The sequence below is a fragment of the Mya arenaria genome, chromosome 13 (genome assembly GCF_026914265.1).
Source record: "Mya arenaria isolate MELC-2E11 chromosome 13, ASM2691426v1".
Taxonomy (NCBI): domain Eukaryota; kingdom Metazoa; phylum Mollusca; class Bivalvia; order Myida; family Myidae; genus Mya; species Mya arenaria.
In genome coordinates, this window is record NC_069134.1 from 27210126 (window position 1) to 27228414 (window position 18289).

Here is an 18289-nt window from a genome sequence, read left to right on the forward strand (position 1 = left end):
GTATACCACGTGATAAATTGCGTCATAAATGCTATATCGGAAGGCAATATTTAGCTTCAAATAAAGATTTTAAACAAATATTACTTTACCATTTCTTCACCATTTTAAATGAAACAAAGCGCAGTCTACGCCGCTTACAGAGCCCCGCCTTCGGTCTTTATCAGAGTTCGATTGAGAGTGTAGTTTCTTAAACCCCTTCGACAAACCTTTTCACAAATACGACCGTCTGACGGAGCACTGTGAAAACATTATTTTGGAAACAGGTTTGTCGAAGTGTTTGATGAAACTAATCACCATATCAAACTTCGTTTATAAAACGAATGTGGGGCTCTTTAAGTGGCATAGACTGCCCTTTGTTTTATGTAAAATTCTGTAGTAAAAGAAAAGTTATCTTTGATTTAAGTCTCCATTTTAAGCAAAAGGTTGCCTTCCGACGTAGCATTTATGACGTAATTTATCACGTGGTATACACACACTGATGAGTATAGAAAAATAAACCGACTATAATTTACTGGAATTTAATTGGCTGATGTACATTGCACGACTTTTCAAAACGGTCACCAAAATATATTCCGAAAAGAAAATTGCCAAAACGTTTAAAATTCAGATATTCATTCATGACTCAGACTGTAAAACGAAATGTCCGTTAAACATGTTTATTGACGTCTCATGGTTATATTGGTAAAATTATATTAAGAGCTGGCAACAAACCGTGAAAATTATACTCCCTAAATCCAAAAGGAGCGCTGAGCTGTGATAACTTGTTTACGTTTTTCTCGTAATATTTAAGGAGGATACATATCAATGTATTAAAAAGAAACTGCCCTTGAAATAAACAAAATGCAGTGTTTTATTGGTGTTTCAATATTTTTTCTGTTGATTCTATTAAAAAGAAACGCAAGATTTTAAGCGAAAATAAAAGCGATATTATGGCGCCTTTTCAACTATTAATTGAAAAAGAACATTTATAAAGTTTAATATTTTAAATCCGTACCTAAATCATATATATGCTTTTTTTCATTTCACTGATAATTTTATATAAATTACTGGATATTATTTAATAGAAATAAACTGTATTATTGGTGTAATTTTGCAACGATCATGTTGATGGTACATCTTTAATTTAGTGGTCAAAATCTCATATAACAAAAAACAACAACGCTGAATTGCCTTTCTTTACATATGATAACAATTTGATCAGTCTGTCTGTCTGTCTGTCTGTCTGTCTGTCTGTTTGTCTTTCTGTATCTGTCTGTCTGACTGTCTGTATCTGTCTGTATCTGTCTGTATGTCAGGAACTAGAAGTCTCCAGGCTGATGGGCGGTCTTTCCATCTTCTTCCACAACTCTTATTCAAAACAAGGTGTTCCGCCACTAAACAAAATAACAAAACAAATATCTACTTAAAGAAATAGAACTCTCCAGGCTGATGGGCGATCTTTCAATCTACATTCACAAGTCTTACACAAAACATGGTGCTCCGCACTAAACTAAATAACAAAACAAATATCTACTTAAAGAAATAGAACTCTCCAGGCTGATGGGCGATCTTTCAATCTACATTCACAATTCTTACACAAAACAAGGTGCTCCGCACTAAACTAAATAACAAAACAAATATCTACTTATGGAACTAGAAGTCTCCAGGCTGATGGGCAATCTTTCCATCTTCACTCAAAAGTCATGAAAGAACAAGGTGTTCCGCCACTTAACTCAATAACAAAACAAACATCTGCTTATGGTACTTAAAGTGCTCAGGTTGATGGGCAAGTCCTACCGTCTTCTTTCACAAGTCGCATACAAAACAAGGTGCTTCGCGAAAAGCTCAATATCAAAACAAATCTGTTACTAGAACTGGGAGGATCTAGGCTGATGACTCTGGTATGAGTGGGATGGTCATGCGTACACGTACACTTGCAAATTAAGTTGCAGATGGGTAAAAGGCCTGCAAATGAAATATTGCACTTTTAAAGAGAAACAGTATATATATTGTAATATATAGTAAATGTACTCATATATTTAAAAGAAACAAGTACATCTGAAAAAGTCTTCACAAACTTTGTAACAAATACAGCAGACCACAAGCATATAAATTACACACGTCCTGAGCAGTAACGATTTGACAAAACAAGTTAACAACAGTGACGTTTACAACATTTTGAACTTAAACTAAGTTATGAATAGTCGGCCCAGTGAATCTGTAGTCACTTCTATAACTCTTAGCACCCACTATGCTGTTTTTTTCATTAACAAAGCTCGGTTGACATCGACACACCTACATTGGTCGAGATGAAATTAGATAAAGTATTCCTATTACAGCGATTTAAAAAAGAGGCTTTTAGAAGATTCTTGAATTTAGAATAAATAGAAAGCTGTCTGCACTACATATTCAATTACAGTAATGAAAAACTATCCAGTTATTGGAACCAACAGAAGCTTTATATAGCTAACATATTTGACGCCGTGTCCTGTTACAGAGGAAAGAATTTTCAGCCGGTATTGAACTTGCAGGTTTGTCTATATTCCACAATTATTATTGTTTCTATGGTAACCGATTTCTGATAAATTCATAACTATCTAAATAAGAGAAAAACACGATGTATAACAAGTTCTGATTGATAAAGGTAAACTACATTACTTATATAAGTAAGCAGGTGGAAACTAGAAACGTCTACACTATATACGGTAAGTCTATCTTCTTTAAATTCGCTTTACACATTTAATGAACAAATTCTTACGGTTTAATTGTACCATTTACGCAATTGTTTCATACGTCAGGGTGAAGGCAACTTCTCAGTTATACGTCTGTGTGAAGGCAACTTTTCAGATACAAGTCATTTTGAAGGCAACTTCTCAGATACACGTCATCTTGAAGGCAACTTCTCAGATAAACGTCAATGTGAAGGCAACTTCTCAGATATACGTCAGGGTGAAGGCAACTTCTCAGATATACGTCAGGGTGAAGGAAACTTCTCAGATACACGTCATTTAAAGGCAACTTCTCAGATACACGTCAATGTGAAGGCAACTTCTCAGATACACGTCAATGTAAAGGCAACTTCTCAGATAAACGTCAATGTGAAGGCAACTTCTCAGATAAACGTCAATGTGAAGGCAACTTCTCAGATATACGTCAATGTGAAGGAAACTTCTCAGATAAACGTCAATGTGAAGGCAACTTTTCAGATAAACGTCAATGTGAAGGCAACTTCTCAGATACACGTCAGTGTGAAGACAACTTCTCAGATATACGTCAATGTGAAGGCAACTTCTCAGATAAACGTCAATGTAAAGGCAACTTCTCAGATATACGTCAATGTGAAAGCAACTTCTCAGATATACGTCAATGTGAAGGCAACTTCTCAGATACACGTCAATGTAAAGGCAACTTCTCAGATAAACGTCAATGTTAAGGCAACTTCTCAGATAAACGTCAGGGTGAAGGGAACTTCTCAGATATACGTCAGGGTGAAGGCAACTTCTCAGATACACGTCATTTAAAGGCAACTTTTCAGATATACGTCAATGTGAAGGCAATTTCTCAGATATACGTCAAAGCGAACGCAACTTCTCAGGTATACATCAATGTGAAGGCAACTTCTCAGATATACGTCAGGATGAAAGCAACTTCTCAGATATACGCAAGGGTGACGGCAAATTCTCAGATATACGCAAGGGTGAAGGCAACTTCTCATATATACGTCAGGGTGAGGGCAACTTCTCAGATATACGTCAGGGTGAAGGCAACGTCTCAGATATACGTCAGGGTGAGGGCAACTTCTCAGATATACGTCAGGGTGAATGCAACGTCTCAGATATACGTCAGGGTGAATGCAACGTCTCAGATATACGTCAGGATGAAGGCAACGTCTCAGATATACGTTAGGATGAAGGCAACTTCACAGATATAAGTCAGGGTGAAGGCAACTTTTCAGATATACGTCAGGATGAAGGCTACTTCTCCGATATACGTCAAGATGAAGGCAACTTTTCAGATACACGTCATTTAAAGGCAACTTTTCAGATATACGTCAATGTGAAGGCAATTTCTCAGATATACGTCAAAGCGAACGCAGCTTCTCAGGTATACATCAATGTGAAGGCAACTTCTCAGATATACGTCAGGATGAAAGCAACTTCTCAGATATACGCAAGGGTGACGGCAAATTCTCAGATATACGCAAGGGTGAAGGCAACTTCTCATATATACGTCAGGGTGAGGGCAACGTCTCAGATATACGTCAGGGTGAAGGCGACTTCTCAGTTATACGTCAGGGTGAAGTCAACTTCTCAAATATACGTCAGGGTGAATGCAACGTCTCAGATATACGTCAGGATGAAGGCAACGTCTCAGATATACGTCAGGGTGAAGGCAACGTCTCAGATATACGTCAGGATGAAGGCAACTTCACAGATATACGTCAGGGTGAAGGAAACTTTTCAGATATACGTCAGGATGAAGGCTACTTCTCCGATATACGTCAGGATGAAGGCAACTTTTCAGATATACGTCAGGATGAAGGCAACTTTTCAGATATACGTCAGGATGAAGGCAACTTCTAAGATAAACATCAGGGTGAAGGCGACTTCTCAGTTATACGTCAGGGTGAAGGCAACTTCTCAAATATACGTCAGGGTGAAGGCAACTTTTCAGATACACGTCATTTGAAGAAAACTTCTCAGATATACGTCAGGGTGGAGGCAACTTCTTATGTATACGTCGGGAGAAGGCAGCTTATCAGAAATGCATCGGGGTAAAGGCAATTCTAAGATATACGTCGGGTGAAGGCAACTTCTAAGATATACGTCAGGGTGAAAGAACCTTCTAAGATAAACGTCAAGGTGAAGCAATTTCTAAGATATACGTCGGGGCGAAGGCAATTTCTCAGATATACGTCGGGGTGAAGGAATCCTCTAATATATAATTCGAAGTGAAGGCATTTCTCAGATATACTTCGGGGTGAAGGCAACTTCTTAGATATACGTCAGGGTGAAGGCAAGTTCTCAGATATACGTCGGGTTGAAGCAATTTCTAAGATATTCGTCGGGGTGAAGGCAACTTCTATCAGGTGTAACCTATAGTGTGCCCCTATCTATCAGGTGTATCCTATAGTGTGTACTTATCTATCAGGTGTAACCTGTAGTGTGTCCTTATCTATCAGGTGTAACCTATAGTGTGCCCCTATTTATCAGGTGTAGCCTATAGTGTGCCCCTGTCTATCAAGTGTAACCTATAATGTGCCCCTACCTATCAAGTGTAACATATAGTGTGTCCCTTTCTATCAAGTGTGACCTATAGTGTGTCCTTATCTATCAAGTTTAACCTATAGTGTGCCCTTATCTATCAGGTGTATCCTATAGTGTGCCCCTATCTATCAAGTGTAACCTATAGTGTGCCCCTATCTATCAAGTGTAACCTATAGTGTGCCCCTATCTATCAGGTGTAACCTATAGTGTGCCCCTATATATCAGGTGTAACCTATAGTGTGCCCCTATCTATCAAGTGTAACCTATAGTGTGCCCCTATCTATCAGGTGTAACCTATAGTGTGTCCTTATCTATCAGGTGCAACCTATTGTGTGCCCTTATCTATCAGGTGTAGCCTATAGTGTGCCCCTATCTATCAAGTGTAACCTATAGTGTGCCCCTATCTATCAGGTATTACCTATAGTGTGCCCCTATCTATCAGGTGTAGCCCATAGTGTGCCCCTATCTATCAGGTGTAACCTAAAGTGTGCCCCTTTCTATCAGGTGTGACCTATAGTGTGTCCTTATCTATCCAGTGTTACCTATAGTGTGCCCCTATCTATCAAGTGTAACCTATAGTGTGCCCCTATCTATCAAGTGTAACCTATAGTGTGCCACTATCTATCAGGTGTAACCTATAGTGTGCCCCTATCTATCAGGTGTAACCTATAGTGTGCCCCTATCTATCAAGTGTAACCTATAGTGTGCCCCTATCTATCAGGTGTAACCTATAGTGTGCCCCTATCTATCAAATGTAACCTATAGTGTGTCCTTATCTATCAGGTGTAACCTATAGTGTGCCCCTATCTATCAAATGTAACCTATAGTGTGTCCTTATCTATCAGGTGTAACCTATAGTGTGCCCCTATCTATCAGGTGTAACCTATAGTGTGCCCCTATCTATCAGGTGTAACCTATAGTGTGCCCCTATCTATCAGGTGTAACCTATAGTGTGCCCCTATCTATCAAGTGTAACCTATAGTGTGTCCTTATCTATCAGGTGTAACCTATTGTGTGCCCCTATCTATCAGGTGTAGCCTATAGTGTACCCCTATCTATCAAGTGTAACCTATAGTGTGCCCCTATCTGTCAGGTGTAACCTATAGTGTGCCCCTATCTATCAAATGTTACCTATAGTGTGCCCATATCTATCAGGTGTAACCCATAGTGTGCCCCTATCATTCAAGTGTTACCTTTAGTGTGCCCCTATCTATCAAGTGTAACCCATAGTGTGCCCCTATCTGTCAAGTGTAACCTATAGTGTGCCCCTATCTATCAGGTGTAACCCATAGTGTGCCCCTATCTGTCAAGTGTAACCTATAGTGTGCCCCTATCTATCAAGTGTAACCTATAGTGTGTCCTTATCTATCAGGTGTAACCTATAGTGTGCCCCTATCTATCAGGTGTAACCTATAGTGTGCCCCTATCTATCAAGTGTAACCTATAGTGTGCCCCTATCTGTCAAGTGTAACCTATAGTGTGCCCCTATCTATCAAATGTTACCTATAGTGTGCCCATATCTATCAGGTGTAACCCATAGTGTGCCCCTATCATTCAAGTGTTACCTTTAGTGTGCCCCTATCTATCAAGTGTAACCCATAGTGTGCCCCTATCTGTCAAGTGTAACCTATAGTGTGCCCCTATCTATCAAGTGTAACCCATAGTGTGCCCCTATCTGTCAAGTGTAACCTATAGTGTGCCCCTATCTATCAAATGTTACCTATAGTGTGCCCATATCTATCAGGTGTAACCCATAGTGTGCCCCTATCATTCAAGTGTTACCTTTAGTGTGTCCATATCTATCAGGTGTAACCCATAGTGTGCCCCTATCTATCAAGTGTTACCTATAGTGTGCACCTATCTATCAAGTGTAACCCATAGTGTGCCCCTATCTATCAAATGTTACCTATAGTGTGCCCATATCTATCAGGTGTAACCCATAGTGTGCCCCTATCTATCAAGTGTTACCTTTAGTGTGCCCCTATCTATCAAGTGTAACCCATAGTGTGCCCCTATCTATCAAATGTTACCTATAGTGTGCCCATATCTATCAGGTGTAACCCATTGTGTGCCCCTATCTATCAAATGTAACCTATAGTGTGTCCTTATCTATCAGGTGTAACCTATAGTGTGCCCCTATCTATCAGGTGTAACCTATAGTGTGCCCCTATCTATCAAGTGTAACCTATAGTGTGCCCCTATCTATCAGGTGTAACCTATAGTGTGCCCCTATCTATCAAGTGTAACCTATAGTGTGTCCTTATCTATCAGGTGTAACCTATTGTGTGCCCCTATCTATCAGGTGTAGCCTATAGTGTACCCCTATCTATCAAGTGTAACCTATAGTGTGTCCTTATCTATCAGGTGTAACCTATAGTGTGCCCCTATCTATCAGGTGTAACCTATAGTGTGCCCCTATCTATCAAGTGTAACCTATAGTGTGCCCCTATCTGTCAAGTGTAACCTATAGTGTGTCCTTATCTATCAGGTGTAACCTATAGTGTGCCCCTGTCTATCAGGTGTAACCTATAGTGTGCCCCTATCTATCAAATGTTACCTATAGTGTGCCCATATCTATCAGGTGTAACCCATAGTGTGCCCCTATCATTCAAGTGTTACCTTTAGTGTGCCCCTATCTATCAAATGTTACCCATAGTGTGCCCCTATCTATCAAGTGTAACCCATAGTGTGCCCCTATCTATCAAATGTTACCTATAGTGTGCTCCTATCTATCAAGTGTAACCCATAGTGTGCTCTTATCTATCAAATGTTACCTATAGTGTGCCCCTATTTATCAAGGGTAACCTATATATTGTGCCCCTTTCTATCAAGTGTTACCAATATTGTGCCCCTATCTTCCAAGTGTTACTTAATATTAACCCCTATCTATCAAGTGTGTACCATCATTTTGCTCCTGTTTATGAAGTGTAAACCTATAGTGCGCCCGGTCTATTAAGTGTTACCTGTATTGTGTCCCTTTAAGCGTCGTCTCCTCATATATATTGTAACTACAAACAATGTTGACCTTAATAGTAATCAACAGCGCAACTACAGCGCAATCAACAGCGCAACCACAGCGCAACCACGGCGCAACCAACAACGCAACCACAGCGCAACTAACAGCGCAATCAACATCGCAACCACAGCGCAACTAACAGCGCAACCAACAACGCAACCACAGCGCAATCAACATTGAATATTACTGTTTATGCCTTATTTCCATTATGGCAAAGTGGAAACCGTCTCGTTCATGACAACTAAAAACACTTTCCTAATGCTAATGTTCTTGTAATTGTTTCCCCGCCGGACAATTTTGGAACGCTGTACTGCTCTTCGAAAACAGGGATGCATGGTTTAACCAAAACAATCTTCGTACAAAATCATGTTCTCAATATTGAAAACAACAAATACTAGAAACCACTGCATTGCAGTGGTGTTTGTGGCGGCTAGTATTTTCAGTCGTAGACGTCATTGATTGTAGAACCCGATATTGGTTTCTCAGGCCTTATTCTGCCTTTATATAGAGTGGTTTGTTTCCAGTTTCCACACATTTCAGAGTTATTGGATGTGCAGTGTCTAATAATGAAGGGATTTGTTAATAAGGTTAAAACTCTGTTTAATAAAAAGGAAGATAATTCGCGCGAAAGTTGGTTATTTACAAAGGCTGGATTTATAGGTACGGGTATATTTTTATCGTCTATGTTAGCTTAAGGACGAGAACAATAAGTTACACCGTTTTCAGGTAGGGACGAGTTTTGGTAAAGACTTTTTTGATAGTCGGTTGGTTATGGACACACCTATCGAACAACAGCACTCATAGCGAGAGGTGCGTGATGAAATACACCAATATCAACAACAAAAACAACATCATCATCAACAACAACATGAACATCATCATCAACAACAACATGAACATCATCATCAACAACAACATGAACATCATCATCAACAACAACAACAACTACTACTTCAAAAACTACAACAACAGAAATAACAACATCAACAACACTACAATTAATTAATTATTTTATCATTATATTCATTATTTTTGTTATTATTATTATTATTATTATTATTATTATTATTATTATTATTATTATTATTATTATTATTATTAATATCATTATTATAATAATTTATTTTTATCACTATAATTCTTATTATTAATATTGATATTATTCTTATTATTCTTATTATTTTTATTATTATTATTATTATTATTATTATTATTATTATTATTATTATTATTATTATTATTATTATTATTATTATTATTATTAATAATGTTACGAACTATTTCTACTGATGAACAGGCAAACATTCGAGGTTGTTTTCGATGAAAAATGGCTGAGGTGTTTCCTTTGCAACTATTATAACGAAAAGCTACATGTACATACACGTGGTGCTACGCAACCTGTATTGGCAAGAAATAAAAATACAAAGCAAATGTTCATCTCCTGGAAGCTCGGAATATATAATAAATCTTTGGATAATAATAGCCGAGTGTTTTCCGATTGGAACGCTGTCATGACCAGTTTACATATGCACAGTAAAGCCTCCTTGTTTTGTACTAAAAAACACCTCTTATATATGGGTAATGATCTAAAATGTGAACGATACAGACCTTATTAGACTGTTAAGAATAAATTGTTACGAAATTAATGAACTCATGTTTAAATACTGGATTAATGTATTTGTTTACTCTATTTATTTTTTTCTTTACAGACACCAAAGTAAAGATGGCGTCCATAGCCACCCGTGACGCCCGGCGCCTGCCTTCGGTGCCCGGCAAAACGCGCGGCCAGCGAATCTTGGTCCCAACATACCGACACGCCGTCAACTGGTTCAACAAAAACAGGGAAACGCTGGACCTAATCACCGGGCTGCTTGAGGTGCATCCATCCCTCATCTACCAGGAACCCTGCACCAAACTGAGGAACTTCCTGTCTGCAGTGCACACGGACACTTCCACGCGCATCTCCGATGTGTTTCGTCACAGCGATATTAATGATCAGCATCAAGTGAATTCCAGTATTTTGAACGGTTCCGAAACTCAGAAATCGATGTCGGTATCGAATGTTCCGGAGATACTCGTGTCTAAACCCGAAGACGAAAACAGTAGTTTGTCGGATCCGTGCTCAACCCAAAGGGGTGATTGCCAGTGTGTGTGTATATGTGGTGACGTGGACAACGAAAAATGGCACCGCCTAGTGGTCAACTTGACATGCAGGTTCCAGGTCCGCTGTCACCCTGCGGAGGTTGATACCCATGGGGTGGAGCTGGGAACCGGATTGGATATGCATGCAGTGGGGACGTTTGTGTATTTACTAGACAGCAAATCGTTCTTAAATGAAAGATGTCGCGACGCACTAAGGAAAGCCATTAATTTGAATATTCCGCTGGTTTTTGTTCGAGACATGGAATTCAATATGGATCACGTTAGAAATGAGCAAACTTTTCAAGAACGGGAAGACTTTATCGATGAAACTCTTTTAAACGCAGGCGCAAATTCTCCGCTCATGTTTTCACGGAAGTCTCGCATAAATGATTTGTGTATCCATAGGCCCATTCGCTACCATCACTTGTCCAGCCGTTCGGTAGATTCCGGGTTTGATCCACAGTCGCCGGTACCGGGTAAGCAGTCTCCGGTTTCGGGTAAGCAGTCTCCGGTTTCGGGTAAGCAGCCCTGTAGCTCGTACGACCACAGTAATGATGACGACATTGACCGGTTGATCAGTGATGAGTTCGGTCTAGCATTGACCTATCACCATCTTTACCATTCCTCATGCATCAACCGAATTGTTAACGTCATTGCAGACAAACGTCACAATCGTGACGTCATCAGACCTTCTTCCGGTCTACCATTTTCAACTTACACGTTCACTGATCCTGCGATCAGGTGCCAGCGCAAATCCACATCATTCTCGCAAATGGAATCGGAACACCGCTACGAAGGACCGGAAATTGAGCGGCGGGGAAGCCGTGCATCTGTCGGAAGCCATTCTCTGGACAGCATAGAGTCAACCTCATCAGAGACTATGTTTATCGTGTCACGGCCGCTTGACTCTCAGACACCGGTAGTGGTTCGGTGGCCCAGGGAAGTGGAGGCAGGGGAAGCTCCTATCTCAAACTCGCCCTCTATTGACTCGTTCGGGTTTCAAGACATAGACTTGAGTAAAAGTGTCAATGAACTAGACTGGTTTGACGAGTCAGAGTAAATTAAACGAGTTGTTCCTATTTTCTGCTAATCCTATGCTCAGCTTACCCTAATGCTCGATTGCGTACATTTACATTCGGAACTCTCAGCCATTTTCCACCAAAAACAACCTCGGTTGTACATGGCCGGTTTACAATGTCAGAAATCTTTACATTTAAAGACGCTGCAAATAGATCGCGTAGTTATTTCAATTTAGCTTTTAAACTTAATGAATTTACTCTTTGGAATCTTCATCTGCAATAAACCCTTCCCCATCAACCAGTTTGAATTTAGTAATACAAAATACACTGTTAAAAACTGCATTTAGCTTTTAACTAATACTATTATATCTTAAGATTTTACGAAAATCTTCTACTGATGTACCGGCAAACATCCGAGGTTGTTTTCGATGAAAATCATCATCATCATCATCATCATCATCATCATCATCATCATCATCATCACCACCACCACCACACCATCATCGCCACCATCATCATCATCATCATCATCATCATCATCATCATCATCATCATCATCACCACCACCATCACCACCACACCATCATCGCCACCATCATCATCATCATCATCATCATCATCATCATCATCATCATCATCATCATCATCATCATCATCATCATCATCACCACCACCACCATCATCATCATCATCATCATCATCATCATCATCATCATCATCATCACCACCACCACCACCACCACCATTATCATCATGATCACCACCACCACCACCACCACCACCACCACCACCACCATCATCATCATCATCATCATCATCATCATCATGAATCCTTATTAAACCATACATTTATGTATGGCTAAGTTGGTGTACAACTGTTGGAACATGTATAACTTACCATGTTGTACCACTAACGAAGGCTTATTGATGTGTGTCAAGGTAAAAAAATATTTGCATTAAAAATATTTATTGTCATTGCTCAGAAATAAATATATATAAACATATACAAAATGTCATAACTTAATCCACCGCCCGAAGTATAAGCCTTATACTAACCGAAATATAAATGCCGCCTGGGCGGTAGCCATAAAATTTCTTAAATTAAGTGAATATCCATAAGTTTACATAATCAAATTTAAAAGAAAGTGTGATATTTTTTTAACTTTTAAGTATGTATTTTTGATAAAATTTTGAAAATAATGTATTGAAAATAGTATCAAGAAAATTACTTATAAATGCACTCTTACTCCTAAATAGGATTTACCACAATTAACACAATTGTTTAGATATGCCAAATCGGATGAATAATGCCAAAAGCAATGGTTCTTATGATGGATACCGAGTTTATTTTGAAATAAATGTGCAGAAAACACGGTATTTCTACCCTATGAGACGAAAGTTAATCACAGTATATATTTTAGCATTCACCAATCATTTAACATTTGTACGTTTTCAGCTATTAAATACACGGTTACAATCTTGTTATCAGTAATTAATATTTTCCATAAATACATTATTTAGTAAGTAGTAAAAGGTTTATCACTCAAATTTAGGTTTGTTATGCATGTGTATGTATTGATTTTCAATAAAAGTGTCACTTAAGAATGTTTTATAAATATCGGCCCAGAAGTATAATGTGCAGTTAATAAATAACGTTAATATATGGTATAGCGTTTTGCAACGTCGATGAACGTCCACGTATTCAGTATGGTGAACTTCAACCACAGTCGAACCCCGTTGGGTCAAACTCGTATGGCTCGATGACATCGTTGGCTCGAAATGACTAAATAGGACCGATATCTTTATAAGAAAGTAAACATTCCTGCTTGGCTCGAATTTCCCGAGGCTCGAGGTATTTTCGCCGGTCCCTGGGAGTTCGGATCATCGGCTGTTTAGTAAAATTGTAATAAAGTATGAAGCTTTCAATAGAAATAGGTAATTTTAATGTACAAACGTCCTGGGTGCTGCAAGCATGGATCCTCTCCTATTCATCCAAACTCAAGCGGCACATTTTTGGCTAATCTCCACAGAAATGAGCTTGCAGGAGATGGCCGAGTAGTTCCGATTGAATCCAAACTAAAATCCTCTAGCTAAGCCCCTGTCCGTTGATACCAGTACCACAGTCAAGGTCATGGGCTGTATTCATGTACATTTTCTCAAGACTCTATCTCAATCTCAGACTCAGCCTGCGACTCAGGGGCAGGTACATGATTTTACGTTAGAAGGGGGGGGGGGTAGCTTACGGGCGTAACCTTTTGCATTTTTTTTCTCAACCGTTCGTTATGGTTTATGCCATCAAACCTTAACTTTGGAATGGAAATATGAAAATATGCGATCTGATCTTTTTTCAGTAGTCCTCCATTACTGGTTTGCTGAATTTTACCCAAAAATTTGCCCTTTCCAGGACAAAAAAATAGTTGTAAAACGGTAAATCAGCGAGAGTGCAGCTTTAAAATCCAATCAAACACATTGAGTGGTTGATGGTATATGATTTTTTTCTTTAACAGACATCGTTTGTCAAACAAGGGCCATGACTTGCATTATATGTAGTGATGACTTGCCTAACTGCAAAGATTTGTACAACTTATCAATGAAAACATTATATGGCCACTTGAGTTGTCTAACTTGATTGTTTTAGCAGGTGTGGCGTCTTGGAAGCCTTGTACGAAGTATCAGTTCAATATATCAAAGGGTTTCTAAAATATAATGGACTTGTAACCAACGACGACGACGCCAGGATGAGTAGCTATCCTTATTATTAGAATAATCTTGCTATAATTATTAACATTTATACTATGATGTCGCTTTCTTGCAACCCCATAATGATAGGATTGTTCGAAGTCAGTAGAAAATAACTATATGCTTTCCAGCTTCTAGCCAACTGATATGTTGTTGTTCGTGGACATTGATTTTACATTGGCAGTGTCCTTCGGCTTCTTAATTTGACTTGGTAGTCTGCAACAATCGCTATTCATTTCCGCGGCTATTCATTAAAAATCCAGCCACCTTGCATTAAATAGTCTGGTGCAACATTTACAGTCTAATAAACAGATCAGCCATCTTTATGTCAAATGCGAAAAGGGAATAGGTTCTACAGAATAATAGCAACGTTGTTTGGCAGTTTGATTTCGTTCGAAAGAATATGACGTGTTTTTTCACGTTTTGACACAATTTCCTGGACATTTGAAGCCGTCCAATCACTACCTTTAAATGCCGAACGCCAGGCAAGGGAGCTACTTGTACCAAATGTTAACGTCTACCGGTATAACGCGGCCCGGGACCGAACCCACGACCCCCGCTCCGTAGGCGGACGCCTTAACCACAAGGCCACGGAGACGGTCAAAATTTTATCATGTGTATTAAACGTGTTAAGTTTTCGGTTTGGTCCAAGTTATTCAAAATGTTTATGGATAGGTCAATCTCTATCTGGGCTATCGTCATATACGATAGATATTCTACCTTCATAAAGTCTTCATGATACTTGTAGAAAACCGTCCTCCCACCCTGTAGCCATTACGATGTTAAGCCGATCCGGGGTGCGTTTCAGAGACGATCGTTTAGGCGATCGTTAGCTGATTTTGGTAGTACGACCAAAATTACCGATCCACACCGTTTCAGAGACGCAACATGCACCTGCTTTATCGTTAATTTTGATTGCAATACCCACCCCACGGTGGTGGCTACAGGAATTCATAACTGGGGTGAACACAACCGTAAAAAACGCCAATTATGTTTGTGTGTGTGTGTATATATATTTATATAGAGAGATTGTCATTCAGTTTGAATCGTTACATTACTAGTAATTTATTCGCACTGTTTTGAAGTTTTATTATTATTCTTGTTATTAATATTATTATTATTATTATTATTATTATTAATATTATTATTATTATTATTATTATTATTATTATTATAATGCGCTCACCAGGTAATATGACGTGACGTCATTTTACTTCAGACTGTGTCACTCGCTTTAACGCTGTACTTGATCGTTATATTTTACGAACGACCGGAGAGTTTACGATACGTTTATGATTATCGTTTAGTTGGTCGTTATTATGATCGTAAATTTACGACAATGGCAGAACGTAAAATCTATCGGAAACAGACCCCAGGTCTTTCACCATCTTCGATTGGTGTTCTGCCATTCCTAAAGTCAAGACACTTTAAACCTGCACTCTCACAGATTGAACGATTTGACAACTTTTTTTTATATTTTGTCTTTAAACATTTTTTAACAATTTTTGCTGATAGAAAATCAGGGGTGCGTTTCAGATAGATTTTACGATCTGCCATTATCGTAAATTTGCGATCGTAATAACGACCAACTTAACGATAATCATAAAGGCGTTTCAGAAACGTCTCGTAAACTCTCCGGTCGTACGTAAAAAATAACGATAAAGCACAGCGTTAAAGCGAGTGACCCAGTCTGAAGTTAAATGACGTTACGTCACTTTGACCTGGTGAGCGCACCTGTCTTTTTTATTAATGATAGTTATAGTAATAATAGTAATAATAATAATAATATAATAATAATAATAATGATAACCTCTTGAAGGGAATCAATTAATGTAACTCTCATTATAAATTTTTATAATGATTTGCACAAATGATACAAACTCGCGGTCTCTATTCTGCTATTAATGTTACATTTGTATCTTAAGTACATCTTCATCAGGGTTTTCTGTGATGGAGGCGGTGGCGGGTTCCGACGCTCATTTTAAAATTTGTGTGATTATAATGAAAATTGGACAACAACAAAATACATTGTTTTTTCAGGCTGGTGATTTTTCGTTGAATTCGTCTTTGATAAGTGAAATATTATAGTATGCGTATTATGAATGTTCTGTAAAGTAAATGCAAACGTGCAGAATGGTGCTGATGATGATAGTCACGATGATGCGACGACAACGGCAATGATAATTTAATAATAATAATACGACAACGACACTATCATGATGATGCGATGACGACGATAGTGATAATGCGGCGGCGACGAAGACGAATATTATCAGTATTATAATGATAATGCGACAACGACGACTAAGATGAAGATAATAATAATGATAGTGCGACGACGGCAATGATACTAATCATGATGTGACGATGACGACAATGATCATGACGAGATGATGATATGTAGATGTTGCTGATGATTGATGATGTGGATGATGATGAAGATGGTGAAGTTGGTGGTGGTGGTTGTTGTGGTGGGTGCGGTGGATGATGATGATGATGATGAATGATGATGATGATAATGATGATGATGAATGATGATGATGATTATGATGATGATGGATGATGATGCTAATGATGATGATGATTATGAAAATGATGATGATGATGAATGATGGTGATGATGATGATGATGATGATGATGATGATGATGATGATGGTGATGAAAATAATCATCAACAACCAGCCTTAGTTCGGATAACGAGTAAAGTTCATACGTTTATGCACCAAAACTGTGACTGAGAGTTGTTGTATTGGGAAATAGTTCGAAAATACAATTTTGACTGGTTGGATTTTTTGTATGAAGACAATTCGTGTCAATCGTTGTTATAACAGTTAAATAAACAGCATTTCAGATCCATTCAAAATACATGATAAAATCTACATTTGCAGACATGCTTCAAATACACAAAATTACTAAAAGAAATACAGCTATTTTACAAGCTTGTCTCTTCAAAACACATTATTTAACAAAAAGTATCTTAACTGGTGCAGATTGTCATAGTGGTTAAGTGTTCAGAGTTTCATGCAAATATTATCTATTATCTTTTTCAGTCATGTCATGATATACACTGGAGTATACACTTTATGTAGCATTCTGTGTTTATACACGAGACAGTCAAAGTAAAAATAAATGTATTCAGAAATATAAAAAAGATGCACTTAATTTCTATAATAAGATAGTATGAATGTTTACATGATCAACCATGGTAGTGTGTGTTTTATATACTATCATAAGTTTGAATAAATGAATCATTTAGATTTTCCTATATAATTCAGAAGTGTTTTAATCCTTAGAGGAAACATGTACAACTGGATATACATCACAGTTGAAACTGTATAAATATATATATATATATTTGGAAAATCTAATGCCAATGGCTTTTAACTGCAAAGTCAAACTTAAAAAATAAATAAGAAATTTGATTTCAAATAATGAAAGTTTCACACAAATTCCTCACTGCCTATTTAACAGTTTAAAGTTTTATGTTGTGTTGGGATATGCAATTAATTTCAGGTTCTGTGTCAATATATCTGTAGTTATCTGCTGGGTCTGGTATCTCCAGTGTATGTAGGTATTAAGTACTGTTCTGACAAAGTCTCCTAAAACACACTGGAACCTTTAAGGTGAGTATCTTGAAGACTGACTGTGAGCATATTCTAAACCTTGTGATTTTTCAGTGTCCTGAAAAAGACAAAAAGTTATAAAATATTGTTTAAAACAGCACAATATAATGCATTTATGAAAACGCCTTTTAATGGTTAAACAACAAGAAACACATAATTTTCATTCCCATTTTTCAACTGAAATAGTTGGATATTTTATGAAAATTATTGTCTTTTTAAAAAAATAAATAAGTAGGGTATTTAAGAAAACATGAAAAACACCATTCTGGTCACATTTTATTTCTTGTTTAATGTTCATATAAGTTAAATAACAATTATGCTATACCAGTTAACTGCTCAAAGTAAGATGCCCAACATTGTATCAATATGAAATTCATTTTATTGTATTATTCATAAAATCGGTTGATATCTTATTGCATTTTATCATTTCCTACCTACTTTTATATTTCCCTCCATTGCCAGCTTGAAGCATTCCTGATAGTTTTCTATCACCAGCCTGAAAT

The 18289-nt window shown here is 37.9% G+C and overlaps 2 protein-coding genes across 2 annotated transcripts; both read left to right on the forward strand.

Annotated features, from left to right (window-relative positions):
• The first annotated feature begins 1871 nt into the window (after nt 1-1871).
• On the forward strand, nt 1872-4562 carry LOC128215175 (ribosome-binding protein 1-like). The gene is made up of 4 exons (XM_052921887.1): nt 1872-1880; nt 2778-3467; nt 3616-3880; nt 4114-4562. The coding sequence occupies exons 1-4, from the start codon at nt 1872-1874 to the stop codon at nt 4560-4562; spliced, it is 1413 nt and encodes a 470-aa protein (XP_052777847.1).
• A 4267-nt stretch (nt 4563-8829) lies between these two features.
• On the forward strand, nt 8830-11691 carry LOC128213956 (uncharacterized). The gene is made up of 2 exons (XM_052920091.1): nt 8830-8922; nt 9972-11691. The coding sequence occupies exon 2, from the start codon at nt 9986-9988 to the stop codon at nt 11462-11464; it is 1479 nt and encodes a 492-aa protein (XP_052776051.1). The 5' UTR covers nt 8830-8922; nt 9972-9985; the 3' UTR covers nt 11465-11691.
• The last annotated feature ends 6598 nt before the right edge of the window (nt 11692-18289 follow it).

What these genes read in the sequence shown, in the direction of transcription:
- LOC128213956 (XM_052920091.1), top strand. Translation starts at nt 9,986, where the DNA reads ATGGCGTCCATAGCCACCCGTGACGCCCGGCGCCTGCCTTCGGTGCCC.
- LOC128215175 (XM_052921887.1), top strand. An exon ending in CTTCTCAGATATACGTCAGG is followed by an intron (nt 3,468 to 3,615) that starts GTGAAGGCAACT and finishes GATATACGTCAG; the next exon opens with GATGAAAGCAACTTCTCAGA. An exon ending in AGGCAACGTCTCAGATATAC is followed by an intron (nt 3,881 to 4,113) that starts GTTAGGATGAAG and finishes GCAACTTCTCAG; the next exon opens with ATATACGTCAGGATGAAAGC.